The following is a 23550-nucleotide window of genomic DNA, read 5'->3' on the forward strand; positions in this document are numbered from 1 at the left end:
ATGCATTATTACCAGTGAACTTCTGTTATAATATACAATTAATTAAATCTTAGATGAAATCTGTTTGTCTGGAGTGCGTAACAATAAACTTTCAAAATACAAACTAAATAAATAAATGGAGAACTTAATGTACATTTTTTAATGCAGAACTGTAGGGACTCTCTTTAAACAATGGGGACATTTTTACTTAGAGGAAAAAGGCAGAAACACACACAAAAACAAAACACTTATCTGCTGGTTCTATAAGAAAAAGGGAGTGCCTCTTCACACTTACGTCTGTACTTTTGCAAACGTTTTTGATTTTGAGGATGTTGTATCGGGTGTAGTGGACATTTTTTAAAGGCGCGTGGGCTGTGTGACAGAGACTTGTATTGGACATTTTTGGAAATACAGAACAAATGGATACGGGACGCAATATTTAATTGCCAAATAAAGGACAATTTCATTTTTACAGGATGTGTGGCAACCTAGCAACTGGATCTGGTGCTCTGGCCATATAGCATGGCAACTGTCTCTGGTGCCCATTGGTGTTCTCATATCTTCCTTACATTTATACTACACCGAATGTGGGATTAGTCTCTGTAAAAGCGAAAACGACTTTTTATATCTTTGCATTCTAAAATATTTTTAGAGGTAGCACTACAAATTAGTTTCCATTCTTTCATTCACAAAGGTTGTGAATTTGAAAACGTTTTAATTTGACGAATACTTGGGACCCAAGGGGAACATAACCACAACGAATTTCAGGACATAACCTGTAAAAACAAACCAGTTATCACTGCTAAAAGTGTGAGGATTAACATGTGATTCACACGCGTCCTCGCATCTTTCAGCACTGCAGAGCCATATAACAGCGTGGCAGGAACGCGCCTAGACAAGCGTCCACATTATCAACCAGGGACCAACAAAACTGTCTCTCTCCCGGTACCTGTTGGGCCTCCATTACAAAAAAAGTGTGTTTCTGGGTTTATTAGTCAATTGAGGGCTTGTGCGCGCCCTCTGGCGTTTGGTAGGCGTGTTAACATGTAGAATAGGAGGACTCATCATAAAGCGGCGTGTTGTGACTTTCTGTGAACCGTCCGTATGGACGACGTTTTTTTTAACCCTCCGTTTCGCGGCAATTGTGGTAGCGCATGCGCGCAAGCGGCGATTTCCTGCGCGCGGGATTCAGACGTCGCGCGCTGCGTGCTGTAAGCGCGTTCTGATTAGCATCCGTAGCTAGCCGTGATTGCCGTTATCTACACGGGATCTGGACCCCGCTCTCCCTCTACTCGCTAAACTGAGGACTAATCGGCCACATACACTGCTACAATGTGGAACCAAGGTACGCTGCTCCATTATCCATATGAGTTTGACAGCAGTGAGCTGTGTTATTCTTGTTAGCCAGGCTAAGCTAACGTAGGACATTGCCTAGCGTTCACGTAGCCCTCAGGACGCTGAAGCTAACCGGCTAACTCACTAGCACGGCTGTCCTAACTGGTCAGCAGTTTGTTTATGTTTATAAAGATGATACAGGTTTATAAAGTTGATACAGGTTTATAACGGACACCTATTTGATTGCCACAGGAAAAAAACGACTGCGTTTTCATCTCAGGCAAGACAGCTGAAAACAATTGATTTCAGTATCTAAACACTGTGGTCGTGGGTAGTGGACATATGATGATGAAAGAACAATAAAACATAAATATTTGATTTCTCTTTATACGAGTCAGTAACGTAGCTGCTACGTTTTGGTCCAGCTGAACGAGAAAGGGCTAACTAGACCCAGATTAAAGGGAATAATTAATATGTGAAGAAACTGAAGCCATACATGAACACAAAACACCTTTAAGCAAGAGAAAAGGTGAATGCAGCTAATAACAAGGCTGTCATTCTTTTTGAAAGCTTGTTACTTTGCCCATTGCATCTGTGTTCCTCATTAGATATCTTATAATGGAACTTGCTCAGAAATAAGATGACTAATGTCATCTAGCTACTGTTGCTGAAAGTTTTTATCCTTTTTAATGCACTTTTAATGCATTGGTGTCCATATTCCTTGCCAGGCTTGCACAAGCTTGCACTAGAGTGATGGTGTTTCTCACAGTATCCATGTTGTTGATCGATTGCTTTAGGAGCTTGATGGTACAGGTAATTTTTTATTTTCTTTTATTTTTTTCTTGCAGGATCTTATGGAGAGGCCAGTATGGGTGGAGGTTACACACAGTCACCAGGGGGCTTTGGCTCACCCGCTGCATCCCAGGGAGGAGACAAAAAAGGGGTCAGTCTTTCTTTTTTTGAAGTGTGAAACATGGGCAGCCTACTCTGCCCACAGCAACTGAACATTTGCACAACGTGCATGTTGTTTTACTAAATGCACCTTCTTCCATCATGTCTGAATTGTATAGAGAACCCGGGCCCAGCAGATAGTTCCATGCACTGTGTCTCAGCTGATGTCTGCAGCCCAGGCAGAGGATGTGTTCCGTGCAGGCGAGGTCGAGGTTGCTCAAGTAGGTTTCATTTCTCATTTCTGTACTTGTTGTTAAAAATATCTTGTAGTTTGTTTCCCACATGCTTTCATTGCTATCGGACGTCATGCAGTTATTTTTTAATCTATAGAACATCTATGAATGCTCTAATGAAAACTTCCTCCGTGCACTTTTTAACTTGTCGTTAATCTTATGAGTTTTGCGATTATTCTCACTGGGGTGTGTCTGACCGTGTTTCCGTTACCAAGGTCACCATTGTGGGGATCATCAGAAGCACAGATAAATCCATGACCAACATACAGTACAAAGTGGATGACATGACGTGGGCTCCTATGGATGTGAAGCAGTGGGTTGACACGGAGGTAGAGGCAAAGTTCTGCAAAATCAGCCATTGTGAAACTCCCTGTACAATAGATAACTTAAATGAAGTCAGTTATATGTACTGTAAGCTGTGGTTTTTATACCTTACAGTGAAACCTCTTTCTCCCAGGATCCCAACGTGGACAGTTCAGTCATCCCTCCGAACACGTACGTCAAGGTTTCTGGCAACCTGCGATCTTTTCAGGTCAGGACCACCAGGGAACGCAGAAATGACACCACGGGGGTCGATACGTTGTAGCACCGTTGTGTGGCTGGAAGCGTCTGCTGTTGCTGTACCAGCTTCGTTTGCCTGTTGTTGGAACATTGTCTTTGCATGTGTTTAAAATAGTTTTCAAATTTTATACAGTTATGTAATGCTATTCAATGTGTTGTAGTGTACTTTAATTCTAACAGGTATAATGTGGTTATTTGGTATAATTTGGGTATTATTTCTGGTAATTGTGTTGCTATTTTTGGCCATAGTCTGACAGGAAGACTGAGTGGTATGCAAATTATAATGATCTGAGTAGCTGAGTATAGTATATTACAGTTACTTTGATATGCAAGACTTGTGTTATTACACCTTATGCAATTTGATTGTGTGATCAATAAGGAGACTTTCTTAACTGCACTACTGTCAGTATGCAAATTCTGTTGTGCAGATCTGGAAGGTTTGCAAACATGCTCAATATAAAAACTTGCTTTTCAGAAGTGTGGAAGTTCTATAAACCTTAAGGAACAAGTGGACATTACGTTGTCAAAGTAATAAACTAAAATAGCCAAGATTCAAAATCTGCAAGAACAAACATTTTCCCTCTTTTTCTATTTTCTTATTCTTTCAGCTTCCCTTTTGCATGGTACAATAACCTTTACAAATGATGAACTTGTATGGTCTGGAAAGATTGTTAAAAAGTCTGTAAAGCAGGGGTGGCCAACCCGTCATAGACCAAGAGCCACTTTTCTTATTGCGTTACGGCAAACATAGCCACATCATACATGGGCGAGTGTAGATTATTAGCTGTGAAGACAGTCAAATGCGTGTTTTCCACTACGCCGGTTTTAAAAGTATTAGTGGCTCGCTAAGCTTGTAAACAAACCGCGCACCACGAAGATGTAGCAGTGTGTTGCCCCGTTCGTGCAAGTGAGCCCACGGACCGGCTGGGGAGCAGCATTAAACCATGGCAAAGAGCCGCATGCGGCTCGCGAGCCGCGGGTTGGCCACTCCTGCTGTAAAGGGTCTTCTTAAAATTGCAAGAATTGCAATTGTAGGTTCTGCCAAGAAACTTTGGTACTGAAACATTTTTGTTTGTTTCCTAGAATAATAGGTCTTTGGTAGCGTTCAGTGTCCGGCCATTAGAAGACATGAATGAGATAACGTCACACATGTTGGAGGTTGTGCAAGCTCATATGCTGCTCAGCAAGCCACAGACCACGGTGAGAGAAACCACCCCTGTCTACAAAACTATACTCCTTCCTGTACATACATGTGTTCGTACTTTTGTACTTTTACATGTTTGAAAATGTGGATGTAGAACTGTAGTAAACTGGATGAATAATCTATGAGATTATCAGGTGAAGTAAGGATACCAGTGCATAAAATAAATCTGTTTTGTGCACCGGTACACTTATTTAACCAAATTTTGGTGCCCTTATGTAGTGGCTTGGACAAAACTTATGGCCTTTGTGTGCGCTTTGGTATTTTGCCAGATGGGTGGAGGGGCAGTAGGACTGAACAGCAGTATGGGACCTGTGTCACGCCCTGGGATGAGTGGCATGGGCATGAGTGGGAGTTACTCTGGTGCCGCTGCCTTGGCCAATAATGGGTTGAGTCCTAATCAAAATCAGGTAAAATATGGCACGATAAATAGCTGAATGGAAAAGTCTTTAATTAAATTTCTTTGGTCAATGTCATGATATGGAGGTTTCAAAAACACTGCATGCATGTTGTATCTTGCATGTATACTGATGTCTTGGCAGAAATGGAATTTATATTATTGCACCCAGGATGTGATTGTATTCTGGTGTCTGTTGTGTAGGTTTTATCTCTGATAAAGAGCTGCCCAGAGCCTCAGGGCATCAGCATACAGGAGCTGAAGCAGAGACTAAGTGGTATGAACATCACTGTTATCAGGTACCAATCAACTTTTTTTTCTTTACACCTTTTCATCATTTTAGCAAGATTGTATTTGGGATTATACCCGGTTGGTTGGGCTCAAGCCAAACACCATTTGGAATGATGTTTTTGTGCTGGTGTCATCTGGTGCTTTCGTTTGATTATCTTTTAAGGTTTGGGGTTACAACTTTGAGCTGAAGTTGTTGGGTTCCCCTTAAGACTTCCTCTTTTATCTCTTAGGATTTTATAGTCTTACACATAGAATTAAAGTATTCTCACTATTCTGCATTTGAGCTGAATTTGTGCTGAACATAATCAATTACTTAGTACACACATCTATTTGTACATACATGACTTAAATGTGTATTTAATTGAAAAAGATTTCTAAAAAATTAAAACTATTACTAATTTTTGAGTACCTTCCCCTTGACATTATACAAAAGTCAATACTTGGTGGTGTCAGGGCAACAGCGAACCTTTTTTTTTTGTTTAAAATTCTGATGGTCAAATTGTGGCTTTTAAGAACTCAAGAGACTCACATACTTTGTCACCAGAAACCTCTTTCAACTGTGCTAATATCCTGTTCCTCTTTCATATGAAATGTAGAAGGCATTTGTATTAAACACACAATAATAATGGCTTTCCTCCTGGGTGCTACGCCACAGCACTCTTATGGTGCTCTTGAGCACTCACTTATAGAGCTGTTGTCTCACTAATCATTGTATTTGCAGACAGGTTGTGGACTTTCTTAGCAACGAAGGACATATTTTTTCTACCATCGATGAGGACCACTTCAGATCAACGGATCAAGATGGTTGAAAGACCTTTCGTTTAAGAATGAAGAGACGTGAAAGCTTTACCATCTCAATCTGCTCCTCAGTTACTCAACCATGTCATTCATCTGTTCTAGCACATTATCATCAGTAATATAATGTTACTACACCTTTGCCAAGAAAAAGCAGGGCCGAAGAGCTAAGAAATAACCACCCAGTTCAGTTTTAATAGAGCATTCGGGCTGACAGTGTGTTTATATAGGCAAATTAACCGATATTGGGGTTAATTAGACAATATATGACACAGTAACAACATTTTTCATGTATATACACATACTTTAAACTCAGACGTTTTCTGTTTCTTATGATTGTGTCGTAAGAGATTACAGTGATTTAGTTTTGCTGCCTACTAAATCAAACTTGATTTTTCAGAGTACATTTAAATAGCATTTCACTGTTTCAGCTTGGCTTCCATCTTCAATTTCCATTTAATTATGTTTGTCTAATAAAACATGATACTGTCATGAGCATCTCTGATCAGTTCTTCCAAAGTTTCATAGTCATGTTCGCTGTCTGAAGATGTGTTTTCTGTTTGAAGAAGAATGGGGGTGGGACTTTTAGACGGAGTACATATTTTAAAATGTGTAGAATTGTAAGGTTTCAGTTTTAAAATTAAGGTGTGCAATAGGCATGACGCCCTTCCTGTAAGATTTACAGACCTTTTTGTTCCTGTTTCTGCTTCCGTGGGGTTGTCACATATGTATTGGGTGAACTCGTACTCAAAGAGAGAGACTTTCTAGGAACCACTGGAGGAGGAGTTTTGCTCTGATTGGCATAAAGAAAGGAAAATGAAGTGTTTTGTTTAATTTTTTTTAAAGATCAAAATCCCTATTTAACCTTGCTCAAGAAAAAAATATATGATTTCAACTCAGTTCTGATATGTTGAGAGGAAGAATGAGAAAAGGCTTACTCTGTCTGGTTTTGTAGGTGGTGGAGGAGGACTCCGCCTTCTGAAGGTGGCTTTTGTGTGCTCGAGAGACAGCGTGGTCAGATGTTTTGTGAGATTGCCAGGTTCTGTGACCGACCTAGAAGCTTTAGGCTCAACCTCTGATTTTGAGATTAATGATTTACGCTTAGGAGGGCGTGGTGGAGGTGCCTCGTCTGTCCAAATAAATTTATGATATTCATGGTACAAGTGATCTGTAATTTCAGTAATGCCCTCTGTGTAAAACGCAGGGGTCTGACTCGTATGCCAGGGCAGGGGGTCAGAGGTCAGTGAGAAAGACATTTGTAGCCAGCGGATAGGCAGTTCAAAGCGTTGCTCTGGATGTTCAGGCAGACTGGCTAGTACTGTGGCCTCCTCAATTGTATGTTCCAGTTGCAGTGCTGATAACCCCACCAGTGGATCCTTTTCCAGCACTTTATCACGACTCACCACTTTAACTTCCAGTGGTAACTGGAAATGCTGGACCAGCTCTGTTAGGCTATACTTCCTCTTGTCTGGGAGTTTCTCTGCAAAGTTGGCTGGCGTGAACAGAGGCATGCAGATCTCCCTGTCCTCCGCTTGACCCTCAATATCATCATCATCATCATCATCATCTGTGATTCTTCTGCAGATCAAGCTCTCCACTTTTGACACAGCACTTAATTTGCCTGCTAGTACTTCCACATCCTGTAGCTTCAGGACTTCTAGCTGTTCCCCAACACTGAGAGCAGGCACTCCTTCCTCCTCAATTCCCTCACAGTTTTTTGTCACACTCACTGTCAAACTTGGAGTGCGCATGGATGCCAAGTAAAGCTCGAACACTGAGCTAAACTCTCTTGCTTTTCTCCGCATTTGGCCGCCGTAGACGTGTGATAGTAGGAAGTACTGCTGGGCTTTTCTCCCCTTTGGGGTGCATGCTATCGTCATTGCAGTTTTGCCCCACCCATGCAACACTATGTTTCTGCCTTTTAGCAGCTCTTTGAACCAGTGGCAGCAAAATAACTGACTATTCTCAGGAGCCTCAAAGATTTCGGCCATGGTAGGAAAGCCTTCTTTCGGCTGATTAGGCACCTCAGCTATTGATATTGGAATTACAAATTTTAAATCTGTATTTTGCTCGGTCACATCAATCACATCCACCTCCAGACTGGATGGAAACTTCACTATATCCTTTCTCACTGTGAAAACAGCAATAACAACCATTTGTTAAACACCGAAGCTGTTTCCACAAACAGAGCGCCAATGAATAATACTATTATACGAGCCAGACAGACAGTACTCACTGTGCATGATGCCTTTAATTTGATAGACAGGGGTAAAAAACAAGGGGCTGCCACATGTGTTTGACTTTGTCTTGCGGAAGCGTCGCCGCCGCAGTCTGGATGAGAGCATGATCTCGTGAAGAGAGTATCCACGATCGCTCTCACACTCGTAGAACTCACCGTGACACGAGAGGGGGATGTGTACCTCTACTGAGACCCCCTGATTTCCTCTCAGCTGACAGCGACTGTAGCTCTCCTTACCCTCAGAGTGCTCCACTGTCAGAAGGGTTAGCTCACTTCCAGATGGTACTGTGAAGTCATTTATAATCAGCTCACTTCCACTGATGAAGGTGAAGGAACCACAGGTGTCCACAGCAAAAGGCTGAAGGCCTACCATCTCCTCCATTGAACTGTATGGCAAATCTTCAGGAACTACTTTGAACAGACCTAATAATGTCCACGACAGAGTGAATAGTTCAGAAACGAATAAAAATGATTAGTTTCAGACTGACTTAATAGAGATCACGTATTGTTAGAGGTACCACCAGGGGTCTGTTTAAATATTAAACGTGCACATTGCTGTAATTCACCTGAAGTTCATCACATCAAAACAATAAATATGACATTTCTATATTTAATCACAGAATTCTACCAAAAACGTTGGGTACATTTTGATCCTATGCACCAATTTTGGCTTTCATTTGTGCTAATTCATTTTCTCATGGATTGAACAATGTAATGGTTTTCTCTATTTACAGACTCACCTGAGTGGTTTAATGGTAGTTCAAATGTGGCATTAGCACCAATGTCATCACAACAGACGGACAGGAGTTCTAAACCAATGACCTTCACAAAGTCTCCAGTAGACAGGCACACCTCACTCCCTGACACTTCATACACCGAGCCTACAAACATATAGTCAATTCATACACATTAAATACATCTTATAAACCGAAGCTGTCCGAAGTGGCCCATGCACCAACTTTGGGTTGGCAAAAACCTAGGGGTATAATGATATATCCGTAATGTTCGTAAATGATCTCTGTTTCAATAAACACATGGGTTTTAAAACAGAACTGTAACCCATCTGCAGTGAAAACGGACACAAATTTTAATGTTAGTTTGCCACACTATTTTCTATTCTAAGGAAATAACATAGTTTTTGAAAAAGCTGATTAACTTCTCAGTTTTCTTTTATGCAAATAGAACCGAGGTCGCGTTTGCATAACTTGCTATCTTGTTATCGTTGGACAAAATAAGTAATTAAGGCCACAAAACATCTAGATAAATTAGAGGTTTTAGCAAAGTGGCGGCCAATTATTACGAATTCTCAATAAATAAATAAACAAATAAACAAGGTCAGCAAATCTACAGGTGCATGTTGATTAATGAGCACTATTAACACTATTAATAAAGTGCAGCATAGTTCTCACGTAGCCTATTTGTTTTCTAGTTTCGTTCAACAGCAAGAGCTGATCCTTCCAGATACACACGGTTCTGTGGGACCTGGTGTATAATAACGAAGGTTTGCTGAATCTACACGCAGATCCTTAGACGGGAGCCACTGGCTGGGCTTGGACCGGAGGTCCGGTTGAATCGTACCTACCTTGGAAATAAACACCCGAGCAGATTTGCAGGATTCGGGGTAATAATGAGACGTCCAAATTGGTTATGTATTCCTGCAGGGATAAAACTCCTCTAATGTCATCCATGCCCGAAAATGATCTGATTGCACGTTTTATCAGAAGAGAATTGAAAAGATCAAATTGTATTTCCGCTTCTGCATAAGTAGCCTAGACTTGTGTGAAAAACTATGAACTTCCTCATGACACACTGTGGTTTCATCTTAACGTTGTCTACCGTTTCGTTTCTATATCAGAAAATCGGCAAATCAGATTACCATCAATTATTTAAAATAATCTCAGATTTGAGATTTAAATTCGAAAATACCACAGTAATGCAAATCATGTGCCCACAACATGCTTTAAGTGGCACATAAAAATGTTATATATAGATACGACATAATTACTCGGTGCATTATTTAGTGCAAATTACTACCACCACCACCAGCAAAATACAACAACAACAACGATAACGATACTACTACCTCAGCTATTGATACTGGAATTACAAATTTAAAATCTATATGTATCTCTACTACTAATAATAATAATAATCTTATTATTATTACTACTACTACTACTACTACTACTACTACTACTACTATTATTATTATTATTATTATTATTATTATTATTATTATTATTATTATTATTATAGCAGTAGTATATTATAGCATAGTATAGTAGTAGTATTTTGCTGCTCTTGGTGGTGCAGTAGTAGTATTTCTCTTGTAATGTGTCATACCTGCTCTGGACGGTAGGTGGCAGTACGCGCGTTTGAAGGTGCGACGCGCCAGCGAATCTAACAGGAGAGGACGAGATTACCCAGAGTTCCGCGCGCTCTTATGAATGAAGAATGTAGCTGGCGTGCTAGCAAGATGGCCAAAAGTGCTCCTGCAGACATCCCAAATTTCGATTGTCCCTCGTGGTAAGGGATTTCTAAAGCGCTCCTGTGATTTCATTCGATAAATTGCACGTTTAGGTGAATATGTGATAGTTTCGCCGAAATGCTTCGCTAGATAACGTGTTTGCCGAGAGGTTTGTGTAGCATCTAGCCTCATTTGCTAGTTAGCCTGCTAGTCACTCACTCATGAACTTACAGACTCAGATGAATCTTCACTGCTGCTGCTCTGGAAGATCTCCACCCCCCCCCCCCCCCCACCAGTTCCCACCGCCAGCCAATACGGCAATAATCTTTATTTCTTAAAACCTGAGTAGTGTTCATTAGATGTAAGAAGTCTAATTACAAAGGTCTTGTAAGGTGTGTGGACAAGAATGTTATTGGTGGTGGTGTACTTGTTTACAATGGTGTATGTGTTTGTTTACAATGTGGTTGTGTTATTTCAGGGCAGGCAAACCTCCACCCGGACTACATTTGGACGTAGTGAAAGGAGAAAAGCTGATTGAGGTAGTGTAATACCGTTGGGATCATCTCCAGATGGGCTAAGGCCTTAAGGCTATACACACCTGCCAGCCAGGTTCTGGATGTTGCTTGTCTGATACCTTATAAAAGTCTATTTACATTTTAGTATAGACCATCTGTTGCTATTCACAAAATCATCAATTTGTTGTTGGCCGTTAGCAGTCAGTGTTCCTATGTTCAGAAACTAACCACATATGACCAGAATGGATGGTGGTTGATGGATTGTGACAAACTGCACTCTTAAAAGTAAATGTGTACTTAATAAATGTGCTGTTTACAGCAGATGTTCCTGATTTTGAGTGAGTGGTTTCATGAAAGATTTTAGTACAGTTATCATACAGCTTATGAACATTGTTACACTCCCTCAGGGGCTGAAACAGCGATGCACTAGATACTACCTGACTGTCTGCTGCCCAGTTGGTTTTTGTACTGGTGCACTTCAGTGGCTGTCAGGTCCAGAGTGGTGCTATAGGAGACATAAGCCCCTGAGATTTAAGCTCTGAGTGCAAAGTCATTCACTCAGGTGTTATGACTCAGGGACACATCAGATGTGCAAGTACTTATTCTTTACTGCAGTCAGCAATACCAAGGATGCATCAAACTGGTATTTGTGTGCACATTATTGTCATCAAAGTCATGATGTATTCTGTTAGTATTAATGCTTATTACTAATGTCTTAGTCAAAAAGGGGGTGAGGTATGGAGTTCTCCAAAACAAATCCCTACTACCTGGTGTTTTTGGCAGAAACTGATTATTGATGAAAAGAAGTTTTACTTATTTGGGCGGAACCCGGACATCTGTGATTTCACCATCGATCACCAGTCCTGCTCACGAGTGCACGCAGCCCTTGTTTACCACAAACACTTAAAGAGGGTGTTCCTTATTGACCTCAATAGTAGTAAGTCAACCCATGCTGCATTAAAAAATCGCACCACTAACTGTAAACTATAGGCTCCAATAGTGGGCAGCACTGAGTGTGTGTGTGTGTGTGCGCGTGTGTGTACTTTAGCCCATGGCACATTCCTTGGACACATTCGCCTAGAGCCCCACAAGCCTCAGCAGGTTCCCATCGACTCCACCATGTCTTTTGGGGCCTCCACACGTGCCTACACCATCCGCGAGAAACCTCAGAGCCAGGCTAACGTGGGCACGGGGGACAAAGCAGGGGAAGACGAGGAGCTGAAGGGTCTGCTGGGTTTGCCTGAGGAAGAGACGGAGCTTGAGGTGTGTGTGAAGTCTTTATTTCAAATCGTATTTAAACATGGTCAGTCATGTTGCTTCTGGGTGATCATAATATTGTTCCTGCTTTCATGTTGTCATGTAATTGTGTGTTTCTTTCTGGATCATGGAAGAATCTGACCGAGTTCAACACCGCACACAATAAGCGCATCTCCATTCTCACCATTGAAGAGGGTAATCTGGATATCCAAAGGCCAAAGAGAAAAAGGAAAAGCTCTAGGGTGAGCTTCAATGAAGATGAAGTGATCATCAATCCAGGTGAGCACAGTGTGTCTGCAAATGTACAGAATTATTGTCATTTGTTTACTTAAAATGTTCCACTTTGTGCGGTATTACCCTTTTTGACACCGTGACCTTTAACCCATACAGAGGATGTTGACCCCTCCGTTGGACGCTTCAGGAACATGGTACAGACGGCTGTTGTTCCAATGAAGGTACATGGTGGTATCATATACATGTGTGTGCTAAATTGTCAACATCCCGGTGTCCACGTATTTACATTTTTCTCTTTCTCCCAATGACAGAAAAAGAAAATGGAAGGTGGTAGCATTTTGGGAATAGATGACGGTGCCATGCGCCATGTGCATAATTTCCCCTTGAGAGGCGGGCTGTATGGGGACCTCCCTCCCAGCAGCCATGACAGTCGCCCCACGGGGGCCCCGGGCGGAGCCGCCATCTTGGGAGGACTGCCATTACCCAACCCAGCCCCAGAAGTGGACTTGGCCCCAGAGCCTCCTCAGCCTCCCGTCACCCTCAACCCCACCCCTATGTTGGGCCCCTTTGCACCTGAGGGCCTCAGTGAGCCTCGTAAGAAGAAGTACGCCAAAGAGGCGTGGCCTGGCAAAAAGCCCACACCATCTTTACTTCTCTAGTGGCCACTGCTTCTGGACAGTGACTGGCTCTTTTGAGTGCGAGACTAATTAATGAACTTCATGGATAGATCGAGTGTTTGTGTGTGTGTGTGTGTGTGTGTGTATGTTTTTTTTTTGTTTGTTTTTTTTTTAAATAAACATTTTTACTGTTCATCTCCGGCTTAAAATACGTTTCTTCAAGGATTACCTTAAAACTCTGGGAAAATGTTATGCTTAAATATTTCCTAATTTGGTTTAAGTTGGATGCACCCAAGCAAGACAACATATTAAGGGTTATTACACATGCAGGTATATAGCAGAGCGTCATCTGAAATCGTTATTCAACTTTTAATGATGCATGACTTCAGCCACTAGATGGCAGCAAGTTCAAAAGAAGGTACATCATAATTCTTAATAACTGGTTTCCTCTCCTGTAGAACATGATGTTTCTTCTTTTTTTTTACATGAACATTGCAGAAAGTCCCTTTGTTGTGTACGGTTTTTGTTTCTTTTGATATGTTTGCTTTTGTATCACAAAATGCACTGACAATAAACCTCAATGTTCATTTTTAAGTGTGGCCTTTCGTGTCAACTGGCACATTTTCAATTATTACAACCTTTATTACAATTATTAAAAGCATTACAACTTCTTATAATAGCTCTTGTTCTATTAATAAACAATCTGAAAAATAAAATTAATGTAAAAAGTGTTGTCAGTATGCAGTGTAGCACATTTAATCTATAATTTCCCCCTAAATTAAAAAAGTTAGCCACACCATTTATTAAATGTTACATGAGTGAGTCCTAGTCAGGAGTCACTGCAGCTTGAGGGCCAGTTTTCATTACTGAAACCACAAAAGTCCAACAAGCTGCACCAAGCTCACTACACTTAAAGCTAATGCCACAACATGTTTCAGAAAATACTGATTGAGACATCATCTCAAGGTTCATTCTTCACAAATCTGATCTTGATGTGTATTCCATTGAGGGATCTGAGGACCAGTTCAGGGATCATCTTTGGAGTATGCTCTGTGTCCTTGATGAGAATATACTTCTTCAGTGTCATTGCTACCACCACTTTCATCTCGTTCATAGCAAAGTTCTGCCCAATGCAATTCCTGTGTCAAATGCAGGTAATGAATAAGTAAAGAATTGGTAATAGATCCTATCAACAGTAAGCACTTTAAAATTAATAACTATTTTATATAAATTGGAACAAGCTTACATTTTAGAGCAGGTTTCCTAGATTTGGATTAAACAAGACTAAATTAGTTTTGATGAAATTTATTTTAGTGAAGGTTTATTCTGTTTATGCAGGATTGGCTGTGGTACAAAATGTTGCATCACTTTCAAACTCCTTTGGTATTAGGGATAGAATAAGGTCATAAAGGCATAACATTTCCAAATTCTGTTCAGGTAAGCACCACTTTCTCTGGGTGAGGTTTTATAACCCCAGAGTGCATTTTATTATAGAGCCACACCTGCATTTATTGTGCATTTACCTTGGTCCAGCTGAGAAAGGCACAAAAGCGTGGGGCGGCCTCTTAGCAGTGTTTTCAGGCAGAAATCGTAGTGGATCAAACACCTATGGAAATAAATGATTGTTGTAGTGGCACACACATGAATAATTTAAAACCAGGACTTAGTTGTAGTTTCAGGCAGTGTGCTTTAGTTCTTCTTCCAGGATCTCACTGAAATGTCTAATAAAAACAGCTCTATGAGATGCATAAGGTAATCGGTGAATTCATACATGGGGGTTCTCCCAAACTGAGGCGTTTCGGTGGACTCCATAAATGCTGATACCAACGAGACAACCTGTAAAAAGATGGAGGAAACCACATTAGTGGTTCGGATAAAACCGTCTCAAAGATGACACCTATGACACGTTTCTACAATATTTAGATGATGCATACAGAAAAGCAAAAAATATTGGTTAATATTTTTACTTCTTCTGGGATAAAGACTTGTGTCTCATGGGTTTATATCTTCTATAAAATGAGTTTTCATGTGATTCAGTATTGCTTTAGGGTCTCTATAAAGAGTTTATAAATTGCTAATTGGTCAACTGAGTCACAGACTAACAAGACAAACTATGATTCAGCACAATGAAATATATATTAAGTAATTAAGGACCTCTTTATGTATAGGTACTTATGTGTATGAACTACTAAACTACAGATATTTGATCAAACCACTCAAGTTTCTTCTATGAATTACAAACAAATAGAAACCGAGATATCATTAGTACACAGATGGGGGATAAAACAATTTGATAGATGGCAGTAAGACTACATTGCTTTCAGGAATCCCTTCCCTTGAAATTGTATACTTTTAGAACTAGTTTAAGTTTAGGGAACCCTACAGAGTTGCTTATGTGGACAGGCCTTACCTTCAGGGACCGTTCTTCCATCAAAAAAGGTCTTGGGTTTGGTCAACTTCCGTGCCATTCCTGGCACAGGAGGGTACAAGCGCAAAGATTCCTTAATGCACATCGTCGTGTATGGTATTTTATTCAGGTCCTCCCTATAAGACACAGACAGGAAAATAGGAAAACCAGCTTCCAAAAGCATTTTAAAGCCCTCACTTCCCAACACACTGCTTTGAGGTAGTCATATAACAAACAAACAAATGCAGACCAGGTGGGAGTAAGGCAGGAACCATTGATCTAGCTAACTGTGGTATAAGCGCCTTCATCTTCTAGTACAATAGTATGTAATGCGTTAATTTCTCTAAGTGATATAAATAGTGACAGTACAGCTCCATAGTGTCCTTCCCCTTCAGGGCTTCGAGGATCTCGTCTCTGCACTTCTGTTGGTGCTCAGGGTTGCAGGCCATGTTATAGAGGATCCAGGAGATGCCGCTGGCTGTGGTGTCATGTCCCTCAAACATAAACGTGTCCACTTCTGCTCGGATGGCTTCGTCTGACAATCCCTGCTGCTGCTCATCCTGTAGATTTTAAGTATAATATATAGTATATACTGTATATATAGTATAACTGTGTGTCTTGCCAAAGCTGACTTTAGGACTCCAGGTCAAATACCACAATAAAGTAAATAGATTTTATTAATTAAACACATATAAAACTATGTGTGTTATATGTGTGCTGTGCTGAGCCAACAGTTTAGTTGAAAACATATGTATGACAACAATATACGACACGAAGACCCGAAGGAATCAGATTAACAGACTACCCACTTTAAACATTAAAAAAATATTTTTAAATGATAATTTATACAACTTTAAGTCTTAACTTGAAGGTAACTGAGGGAGCACATCTTATATTCAATGGAAGGCTGTTCCACAACATCTGCACCACATCTGCAAATCAATTTGTGCTGTTCAGCTGTCATACCACAAAGTCAAACAGAGAAAAGTTCTAGTGCTTCTGCAGAAGTTTGCCACTATCTGGGTGGAGATTCCTCTTCTTGATCCTCCTCAGGAAGAAGATAATTTGCTAGGCCTTCTTCATCAGGTTGGAGGTGCAGTCAGCTATAATGTCCTCATCATGATCCCAGTGCCTTTCCCCATATTGTGGGGGGTTGTGATAAGTTAACTGTTCCTCTATGCATCACCTGTACCTGTGATTTGCCCCTTGCCCTGCTATACTCCAGCGTGTCACATGTCTGATCTGGTTATACAGGTTGTTACTAATTAGATGATCTTGATGCTGTGAGGCCCAAAACTTTTTCCAATACCTTGGCTAAGAAAGGAAAATTTGAGAGGGTTCTGTAATTAGAAAGTGAAGAAGTGTCAAGACCAGGTTTTTTCAAGTATGGGTGTAATTGCTGCTATTTTGAGAGAGGCTGGAACAGAGCCTAGGGAAAAACACTGATAAATCAAATGAGAAACAGATGAATAAATGGCAGAGAGGCAGGATTTGTGAAGAAGAGTAAGAGCAGGGTCAAACTGGACGATTGAAGTGGAAGACTTACAAATGATCTCAGAAATGATAGATGAGTCAGTAGGGATGAAACAGGACAGATAGATTGTCCATATTGTGTGGGTGAGTTAGAAGGACAATGGACTGAAGGGAAATTCTAGGAGATTTAATTCATCTCATCCTGAAAGCCATCCAGAAACACTCGGCACTGAGCAAGCGTGTTGGACATAGACGACAGGTTGTGGGCGGAGCTAAACAGTGTCCTGGGTGTGGAACTGCCACTATATGAAATAGATGAGTATCAGCCCGAGGGTGCAGTGTTTGGGCCAACCGTGTACCAAGTGATGATTTCAGTTAAACGGATGTGGTAAGCATTGAGATCAGTTTCCTTGTAGAGGTACTCAAGACACGTAACAGTTACTTTCAAAACTCTTAAGTTCAGAGGTAAACAAAAGAGAAAAAAACAGGGGCAGGGGCCAACTTGGTTTTAAGAAGAGCATAATTTTGAAAGCCAAAGATATATTGTGATTGCAGAATGAAGCCATAACATGTAAGATTCAGGTTAGTCAGATATATATGTTGACAGAAGCAGTTCAGAAAACATGAGAATCAAGTTAGTTAAGACTACGGAAGGAAATTGTGGTTTTCTTGACAGGTTTCACAGTGAGGGTCCTGAGATGACATACAATAAACTTGTGGTCAGTAAAACCATCATCGGAACTGGTAACAGGAATATTATTGAATCCTGTGAAGTAAAGCAAATCCAGTGTATATCCATGATTATGTGTTGGAAAATCCACATGTTAGGTTAATCCAAAACATTCAAAAATAGAATGTAGTGGTCAGTGGTGAATGTTAACATGAATGTTAAAGTCAATGGGTGATATAATAACAGGCCAGACCAGAGCCGGAGTGGCTAATCGGGAGATTCGGGAGGATTCCCGATGGGCCGGCTCATGTCAATCTCTAGTTTGGGCCGATTGGGAGGGGAAAATAATTTTGGGCCGGATTTGGCCATGAAACTCCCGGGCTGAAAAAGTGGCCCACTCCGGCCCTGGGCCAGACAGATTAAACTAATATACAAAGTTCTCTCAGTAATTAATAATGCCTACATAAAAGAAAGATTTAGATTCATAGGGAAAATTAGGACTTTTCTTTGGACCATCATATCTACTCATCTTGAGGTAAATCATTTTAGTATCATCAGAAACTCTCAAACTCACTAGTCTACAATTAGTTCTAGAGTCCAAGGTTTCTTAAACTCTTAACAATGCAAACAACGGCATAATGAATTATGAATGATGCACTCTGCATGCTGCTTAATCCTGAAATGAACAGGATATGTGGGTCTACCCAAGATCTCTGCAGAAATTACATGCATGTAGCCCAAAGCTCACCGAGTAGTGATCAAAGTGTGTTAAGGGAGTGATGGAGTGACATACTCGAGTACAGAGAAGAATATCCAAAAAGTCCAAATTCCTCTTCTTCTGAAGACTGTTGTGATCCTTCTCCTTACTTAAAGCTTCTTTCCTCTTTCTTATGACTTCCTCTACAAAAACAAGAACATTATGATCCTGTAAGATTCATGTTATAATTACACAATTACATATAATTACATAATTAATGTAAAAAGCTCTGTAAACCCAAATGTTATAAAATGCATCAACAATAGTACTGCAAGAGTATGCACAAAGGTTGAAATGTATTCCTAAGCAATTTCCTAAGCTTAAAATATTAATAAACTATAAATTTGTTAAATTACATTTTTATATAAAAGAGTTTACAAAATTAAACATTCAAATTATTTAAAAATAAGACAATGCCAAAATAGCCTCTTCCTTAAAGGGTGATTAGGTAAACAACTGTCGAACTGTCTCAACTAGAAAGCTTTCATATATATATATTTCATGTAAAACTTATATACCTGTATGACTATGTGCAGTTTGGCATGCCTTCCTGTATCTGTAGCCATGTGGACTAAGCTGAAAGATAGTCTCATTGTGATATGGAAAGCAGCGAAACCGGAGATTCACCAGGGAACACAGCTCATACACTGCCTTTATGTACGGGTTGGATCCACTGCAATGAGAGTGGCAAGATTACAATAGTACTGCCTTATATTTTAATGGTACCATATGGACCAAGTTGTACTCCACCTCTCTGTCTGACAGTTGCTGTTGCAGCTGAAAGCACACTTCATTATACTGTCCAGTGTCATCAGGCTAACGTGCTGAAAAAGTTCAAAGGATTCCTCTGTTTTTGCATAAGTTTCCCACTTGTCCTTTTAGAGAAAGATTACAAAATAGGGCAATGCAAATATGCAGGTGAAGGATTATAAAAATACATTTACCATGCATGACAAAATCTCTGCGCTATTAACTCACCAGCATAACTTTAGCTGAATCTGCCATTAGTTTCACATAAGGCTTTAAGATATCGTAATGGAAGCCAGGAGTGAGTAGTCTTCTGTGGCGAAACCACCGCTGACCAGCAGAAACAAGTAACCCTTCTCCTGCAGAGACATAGCAGCAAACAGCTGTATTAGGTCCAGAAACTATAGTATAATATTTTATATTGGGAGTCATCTTTACCTATCCAAGAGGTGAGGAATGAATATATAATGCCATCCTTTGGATCTGTGAAATAAGAAAGCATTCAGCATCCTAAATCCTGAGTTCATCCTATTTTAAACTACCATTTGACTGATGATCAAACACACTTGTACCTGCTGATGCCAGAAGGGTCTTCACATATGATGGATGGTGGACACATAGATAGATGCTGGTAGGGCCAAACTGTAGTGGAAAGGCGTAAGGATACTGTTCTCCCAATCTTGTGATCACCTCCAAATCTGTTCCATCTTGCCGAAACTGTAACACAAAAAACATGTAAATTCATGCACAAGTATTCCAATTAAAACCTCTATAAATCCCTAGTGCGTTCATAAAGGCTATACCATGCAGTCCAAGAATTCCAAAGATATTCACTCTTAGCCCTTACAATGTGGTTCTATGGTAGCCTAGTAATTTAAATGCTAGCCTTAACTCGATAAACAATCAAGAACAAATAGTGCCTGTACTGAAGCATTGACGTAGCATACATGGTGCTCTGCCAGGTTTCACTCAAACCTCGCTTAAGGACAAGCATTTTTTCCATGGAAGCTTTTTCCCCTGAAATTGAACCCTTTGCCCACTATTGCAAATCATCAGCAAGAAAGATCTGGCTGTTATCCAAACCAAAGTCCAACTATTACAACTATATTGAGGTAAACCCCTTGGCTAACATTTCGTAGCACTAAGGTGGTTCTTGTCTAAACACTAACTAGACAAAAGGTTAGGAAGTGCCCTCAAAACTTTTAAACCTGAAGCTTATTTTACAGTTTTTCTCAATTGCTAAAACCCTAAAACCCATTGGCTGAACAAAGTTCTCAAAGTTGCCTGAGCTCATTTAACTAATTGTTCAGTCTGTTGTCAATACCTTAAACCATTTCACATGGTAAAACACAGTTTACAGATCTCACACTTTTCAGCAAAACATTCTCATTCTCAAAACGCATTCTGCACTCTAATTCACATGTCATCCTTACTGGTGGCAAGTGTGACAATACAAAAAAACACATCAACACAATCACTCAAAATTGATTTCACTTCTTTCAAATGATGTGACATAATCATGCCATGGATTGAGCCTGTGCTGATATAGGTGAGGAATCATGTCAGGGCTGGACACGGCACACAAGAGTTCCCCCGTTGCCTCAGGAGGGAAAATATTGCTTGTGATATCAATGAAGTGCTCGGGCCTGACCCAGCCCAAAGACAGGAAGAAGCATTTTGATCACAGGATTAGACCTTTTATTTTTGTCTGGTTGCAGGTTCATATAAAAAAGAACAAGAATCACAGTATCACAGAGACAAAGGACAAGTTTGTGAGATGCAGGTATAATACTAGTATTATAATAAAATATATTATATTATATATAATGCAGTATATAATATATATATATATATGCTCAAAATATATATATATACAAATATACAAACAGCCCGTTTATAAACAATCGGTAAACAGCTATTTAAACCCGTGCATGTCAGTTTATTCTGATTTTAACCAAGCCAAGTTTATTCCTACCTGTTTGACATGTCCAAGCAGCCAGTTGCCAGGTGGCCCTGGGAACTGCTCAAATGCCCGCATCCCTTTATTTCTGGTTATCATCAAGTTATATAGTACCACTGAAATGTAGATGACACACACGACTACCAACACGTGATATAAACGAATCTGTTGAACAAAAAACTCCGTGGTCCTGCTTAAATATTCATAGATCTCCATTGTTCGCAATTTCTATGCCTAGTTCGCCCGGACTCGAGGATCAGCTCTCCAGTCGCTATATGTGGACTGTTCTACCCGCCGGTCCGCTCGCCGATCACTCACAGAGTCCGTCAAATAGCAGCATGCTGCCTATCTGGACCTGTCGGCTAGCTCAAACCATGTAGTTTGACAATAGGGATGGGCGGATCAATACCAAAATATCGATACGTCCGATCCTTGCTTTTACCTAAAATAATCAATTCTAGATCAAAAGTATTGATATAATTTGAATATCCTAGCTGACTATTACTTTTTAAAGTATTATAATAAAATGCTGACATAAAATGAAAAATGTTTCCTCTGCTCCCATATACACACATGCACGTTGAAAAAGCAGCAAAAATAGCGTTTGAGATTGGTGTCCAGACAATCCAGGTAGTGTGTAAATCATAAGGACATGTTAATTCAAATAGTTTTAAACATTACTATTAAATATGATTATTATGAATTAAGGAAATACACTAGCTATAAAATCAGGCCTTTTGGACTATTCTAAAACATACTGGACATCTGTTCTGACAAACATCTGATAAATAAGCTCATTCCAAATCGTGATTAATTTATTTAATTATTTCATAAACATTTTAATTTCAGTTTTTTTTTTTAATATAGAGCATTCCATTCAGCAAGCCAAATTAACACATGAGGTATTCTGTTGTAAGTGATTTTGGAGAGACTGCTTACATTTATAAGATTTGGCAACCCCCGAAAGCCTCAATTGGATTGTGCTGTATTGTTTGTAGATTGCACAGAAAATCACAAGTTTCCCGGGTGAGATGATTTCCAAAGACCTCCAGCCTGTGTCCATAGAGGAAGATGAGGGTCTCCATGTGTTAGTGAGGACCCCTGATCCGTGTATAATGAGTGCAAATGTAAATGTAGTGTTGTTTAGTGTTGCAAATGTTGTGCACCACTGATATGTGGACTTCAGTGTCCTCAGAAGCATATTGACGTCATATGACTCAGGACTGGCAGGATTTTGATTTGGAAACCTTTCCTAGACAGCATACAGCTGATAATATCAATGTAGTGCGTAAATGAATTACAGCTGAATAGAACTTAACAGAGAAGGTAGTGGCAGAAAATGGAGCAATTATGGTAGTTGCAGTTCAAAAAGCAGGGTGGAGACAAAATCTTTGTTTTGCACATATGCTCAATTTAGTGGTAAAGGATAGTCTGAAATCTGTCCCTGAGGTGGTACAGATACGTGGATGTGATGCAGTTGTATCCTTTGTGCTCCATAACACAAAGGCCACTGAGGACCTGAGAGATGTTCAGGTACTGATAAAAATGTCAGAATACAAATGTGTTCAGTCAGTGGAGACTTAAGGGAACTCTCCGTGCTCCACATGGTTGTGTCTCTCTGGGCAGAATGAAGCTGTATCCACAGTCCTGTGGAGGAGTGAACTGTGTTTGACCATGGGGGAATTAAGCCTGATATATAAAACAGCAGATACACAAAATGCCATTTGAAGAAGTTACTTGAGGTAAGTTACTTGAGGTAAAGAGGTGTCTTAAAAAAAACATGTTGTTTGTCTAAAGCAAATCCACTTGTGTCAATCATTCACAGAGCTGTAGCTGTGAACATCTCCCTTGCCACACAGTTGACACAGCAATGCCAGCGGAGACTCGTGTGCACTCAGTAGCCCCCAGTACACTTCAGGACGCCAGGTTCAAACATCTAGGATTACACGATAAAGAATGCTAAGGCAATCAAGAGACAACTTCTCATTGAGATGATGGAGATCTGCCAGATAGTACAGTTAGCTCACTCTCATAGCAATGCAGTGGCACTCTTAGTTCTGGTTCAACTTGCCTCTGGTGTCCTTGCAATAAAAAGAGGGGGTTAAAAAGAAAGATACACTTTTTGAAGGTACTACACAAGTTGTGGTTTATAGGTGAGGTGGGGTTGGATTTGTAACTGATTCTGTACAAATAAAGAAAATAGTTTAATGATTTAGTCATGTAAGTACAATTTTAAAGGTGTATATTTAAAATATTACCTGCCTTAAAAGCGGAGAGATGCTAAAATTCATGAATAAGAAGGAGGAAGGAGGAGTTAGTTACTGTTAGTAAAGCACTACTTGCACAGCTGATGAAGGACCTCTGTCCAAAACGTCCTGTTTCTCTGGAAAGTTTGTGTATTTCACTACAAATTTGAAGAGTCTTTGAAAGTGTAGTGTGCCCGTCGAGCATGTTGACTCAAACT

At 40.2% G+C, this 23550-nt stretch overlaps 4 protein-coding genes and 1 non-coding gene across 6 annotated transcripts; 3 read left to right on the forward strand and 2 right to left on the reverse strand.

Moving 5' to 3' along the window:
* The first annotated feature begins 1016 nt into the window (after nt 1-1016).
* rpa2 (replication protein A2) lies at nt 1017-6233 on the forward strand. The gene is made up of 9 exons (XM_076971807.1): nt 1017-1324; nt 2163-2257; nt 2385-2486; nt 2714-2827; nt 2956-3030; nt 4143-4259; nt 4533-4670; nt 4862-4956; nt 5670-6233. The coding sequence occupies exons 1-9, from the start codon at nt 1312-1314 to the stop codon at nt 5755-5757; spliced, it is 837 nt and encodes a 278-aa protein (XP_076827922.1). The 5' UTR covers nt 1017-1311; the 3' UTR covers nt 5758-6233.
* Nucleotides 5667-9774, reverse strand: themis2 (thymocyte selection associated family member 2). Its single transcript, XM_076971803.1, has 6 exons — nt 9565-9774; nt 8723-8863; nt 7980-8405; nt 6682-7874; nt 6431-6536; nt 5667-6299 (listed from the first exon to the last, which is right to left on the reverse strand). Exons 1-6 carry the CDS (start codon nt 9668-9670, stop codon nt 6214-6216), a joined length of 2058 nt encoding a protein of 685 aa, XP_076827918.1. The 5' UTR covers nt 9671-9774; the 3' UTR covers nt 5667-6213.
* Nucleotides 9775-10373: 599 nt separating this feature from the next.
* Nucleotides 10374-13666, forward strand: ppp1r8b (protein phosphatase 1, regulatory subunit 8b). The gene is made up of 7 exons (XM_076971814.1): nt 10374-10508; nt 10928-10988; nt 11748-11901; nt 12013-12227; nt 12356-12500; nt 12612-12676; nt 12767-13666. The coding sequence occupies exons 1-7, from the start codon at nt 10426-10428 to the stop codon at nt 13112-13114; spliced, it is 1071 nt and encodes a 356-aa protein (XP_076827929.1). The 5' UTR covers nt 10374-10425; the 3' UTR covers nt 13115-13666.
* On the forward strand, nt 11386-11548 carry LOC143474438 (small Cajal body-specific RNA 1). Its single transcript, XR_013120774.1, has one exon.
* On the reverse strand, nt 13657-21433 carry LOC143474356 (cytochrome P450 4B1-like). Of its 2 annotated transcripts, none has more exons than XM_076971812.1 (12): nt 21102-21433; nt 19699-19843; nt 19565-19609; nt 19358-19485; nt 19130-19203; nt 18898-19052; nt 18416-18522; nt 15849-16039; nt 15483-15616; nt 14844-14908; nt 14596-14678; nt 13657-14211 (listed from the first exon to the last, which is right to left on the reverse strand). In XM_076971812.1, the coding sequence occupies exons 1-12, from the start codon at nt 21300-21302 to the stop codon at nt 14034-14036; spliced, it is 1506 nt and encodes a 501-aa protein (XP_076827927.1). In that variant the 5' UTR covers nt 21303-21433; the 3' UTR covers nt 13657-14033. The 2 variants fall into 2 exon arrangements, with proteins under 2 accessions (XP_076827927.1, XP_076827926.1); XM_076971811.1 differs by having other exon boundaries at nt 19130-19254; nt 21102-21432.
* Between the last annotated feature and the right edge of the window lie 2117 nt (nt 21434-23550).

This window comes from Brachyhypopomus gauderio, chromosome 13 (assembly GCF_052324685.1).
Source record: "Brachyhypopomus gauderio isolate BG-103 chromosome 13, BGAUD_0.2, whole genome shotgun sequence".
NCBI lineage: Eukaryota > Metazoa > Chordata > Actinopteri > Gymnotiformes > Hypopomidae > Brachyhypopomus > Brachyhypopomus gauderio.

Coding starts and splice junctions, on each gene's coding strand:
- rpa2 (XM_076971807.1), top strand. Junction 2,487..2,713: donor GCGAGGTCGAGGTTGCTCAA/GTAGGTTTCATT, acceptor TCCGTTACCAAG/GTCACCATTGTGGGGATCAT. Junction 4,957..5,669: donor ATGAACATCACTGTTATCAG/GTACCAATCAAC, acceptor TTGTATTTGCAG/ACAGGTTGTGGACTTTCTTA.
- themis2 (XM_076971803.1), bottom strand. CDS start 9,670: ATGGATGACATTAGAGGAGTTTTATCCCTGCAGGAATACATAACCAAT. Junction 8,406..8,722: donor ACTACCATTAAACCACTCAG/GTGAGTCTGTAA, acceptor GGACATTATTAG/GTCTGTTCAAAGTAGTTCCT. Junction 7,875..7,979: donor AATTAAAGGCATCATGCACA/GTGAGTACTGTC, acceptor CTGTTTTCACAG/TGAGAAAGGATATAGTGAAG.
- ppp1r8b (XM_076971814.1), top strand. CDS start 10,426: ATGAATGAAGAATGTAGCTGGCGTGCTAGCAAGATGGCCAAAAGTGCT. Junction 10,989..11,747: donor AAGGAGAAAAGCTGATTGAG/GTAGTGTAATAC, acceptor TGTTTTTGGCAG/AAACTGATTATTGATGAAAA. Junction 12,501..12,611: donor TGAAGTGATCATCAATCCAG/GTGAGCACAGTG, acceptor TAACCCATACAG/AGGATGTTGACCCCTCCGTT.
- LOC143474356 (XM_076971811.1), bottom strand. CDS start 21,302: ATGGAGATCTATGAATATTTAAGCAGGACCACGGAGTTTTTTGTTCAA. Junction 19,255..19,357: donor ATTCAGCTAAAGTTATGCTG/GTGAGTTAATAG, acceptor TTTCTCTAAAAG/GACAAGTGGGAAACTTATGC. Junction 14,212..14,595: donor CCTTTCTCAGCTGGACCAAG/GTAAATGCACAA, acceptor CATTTGACACAG/GAATTGCATTGGGCAGAACT.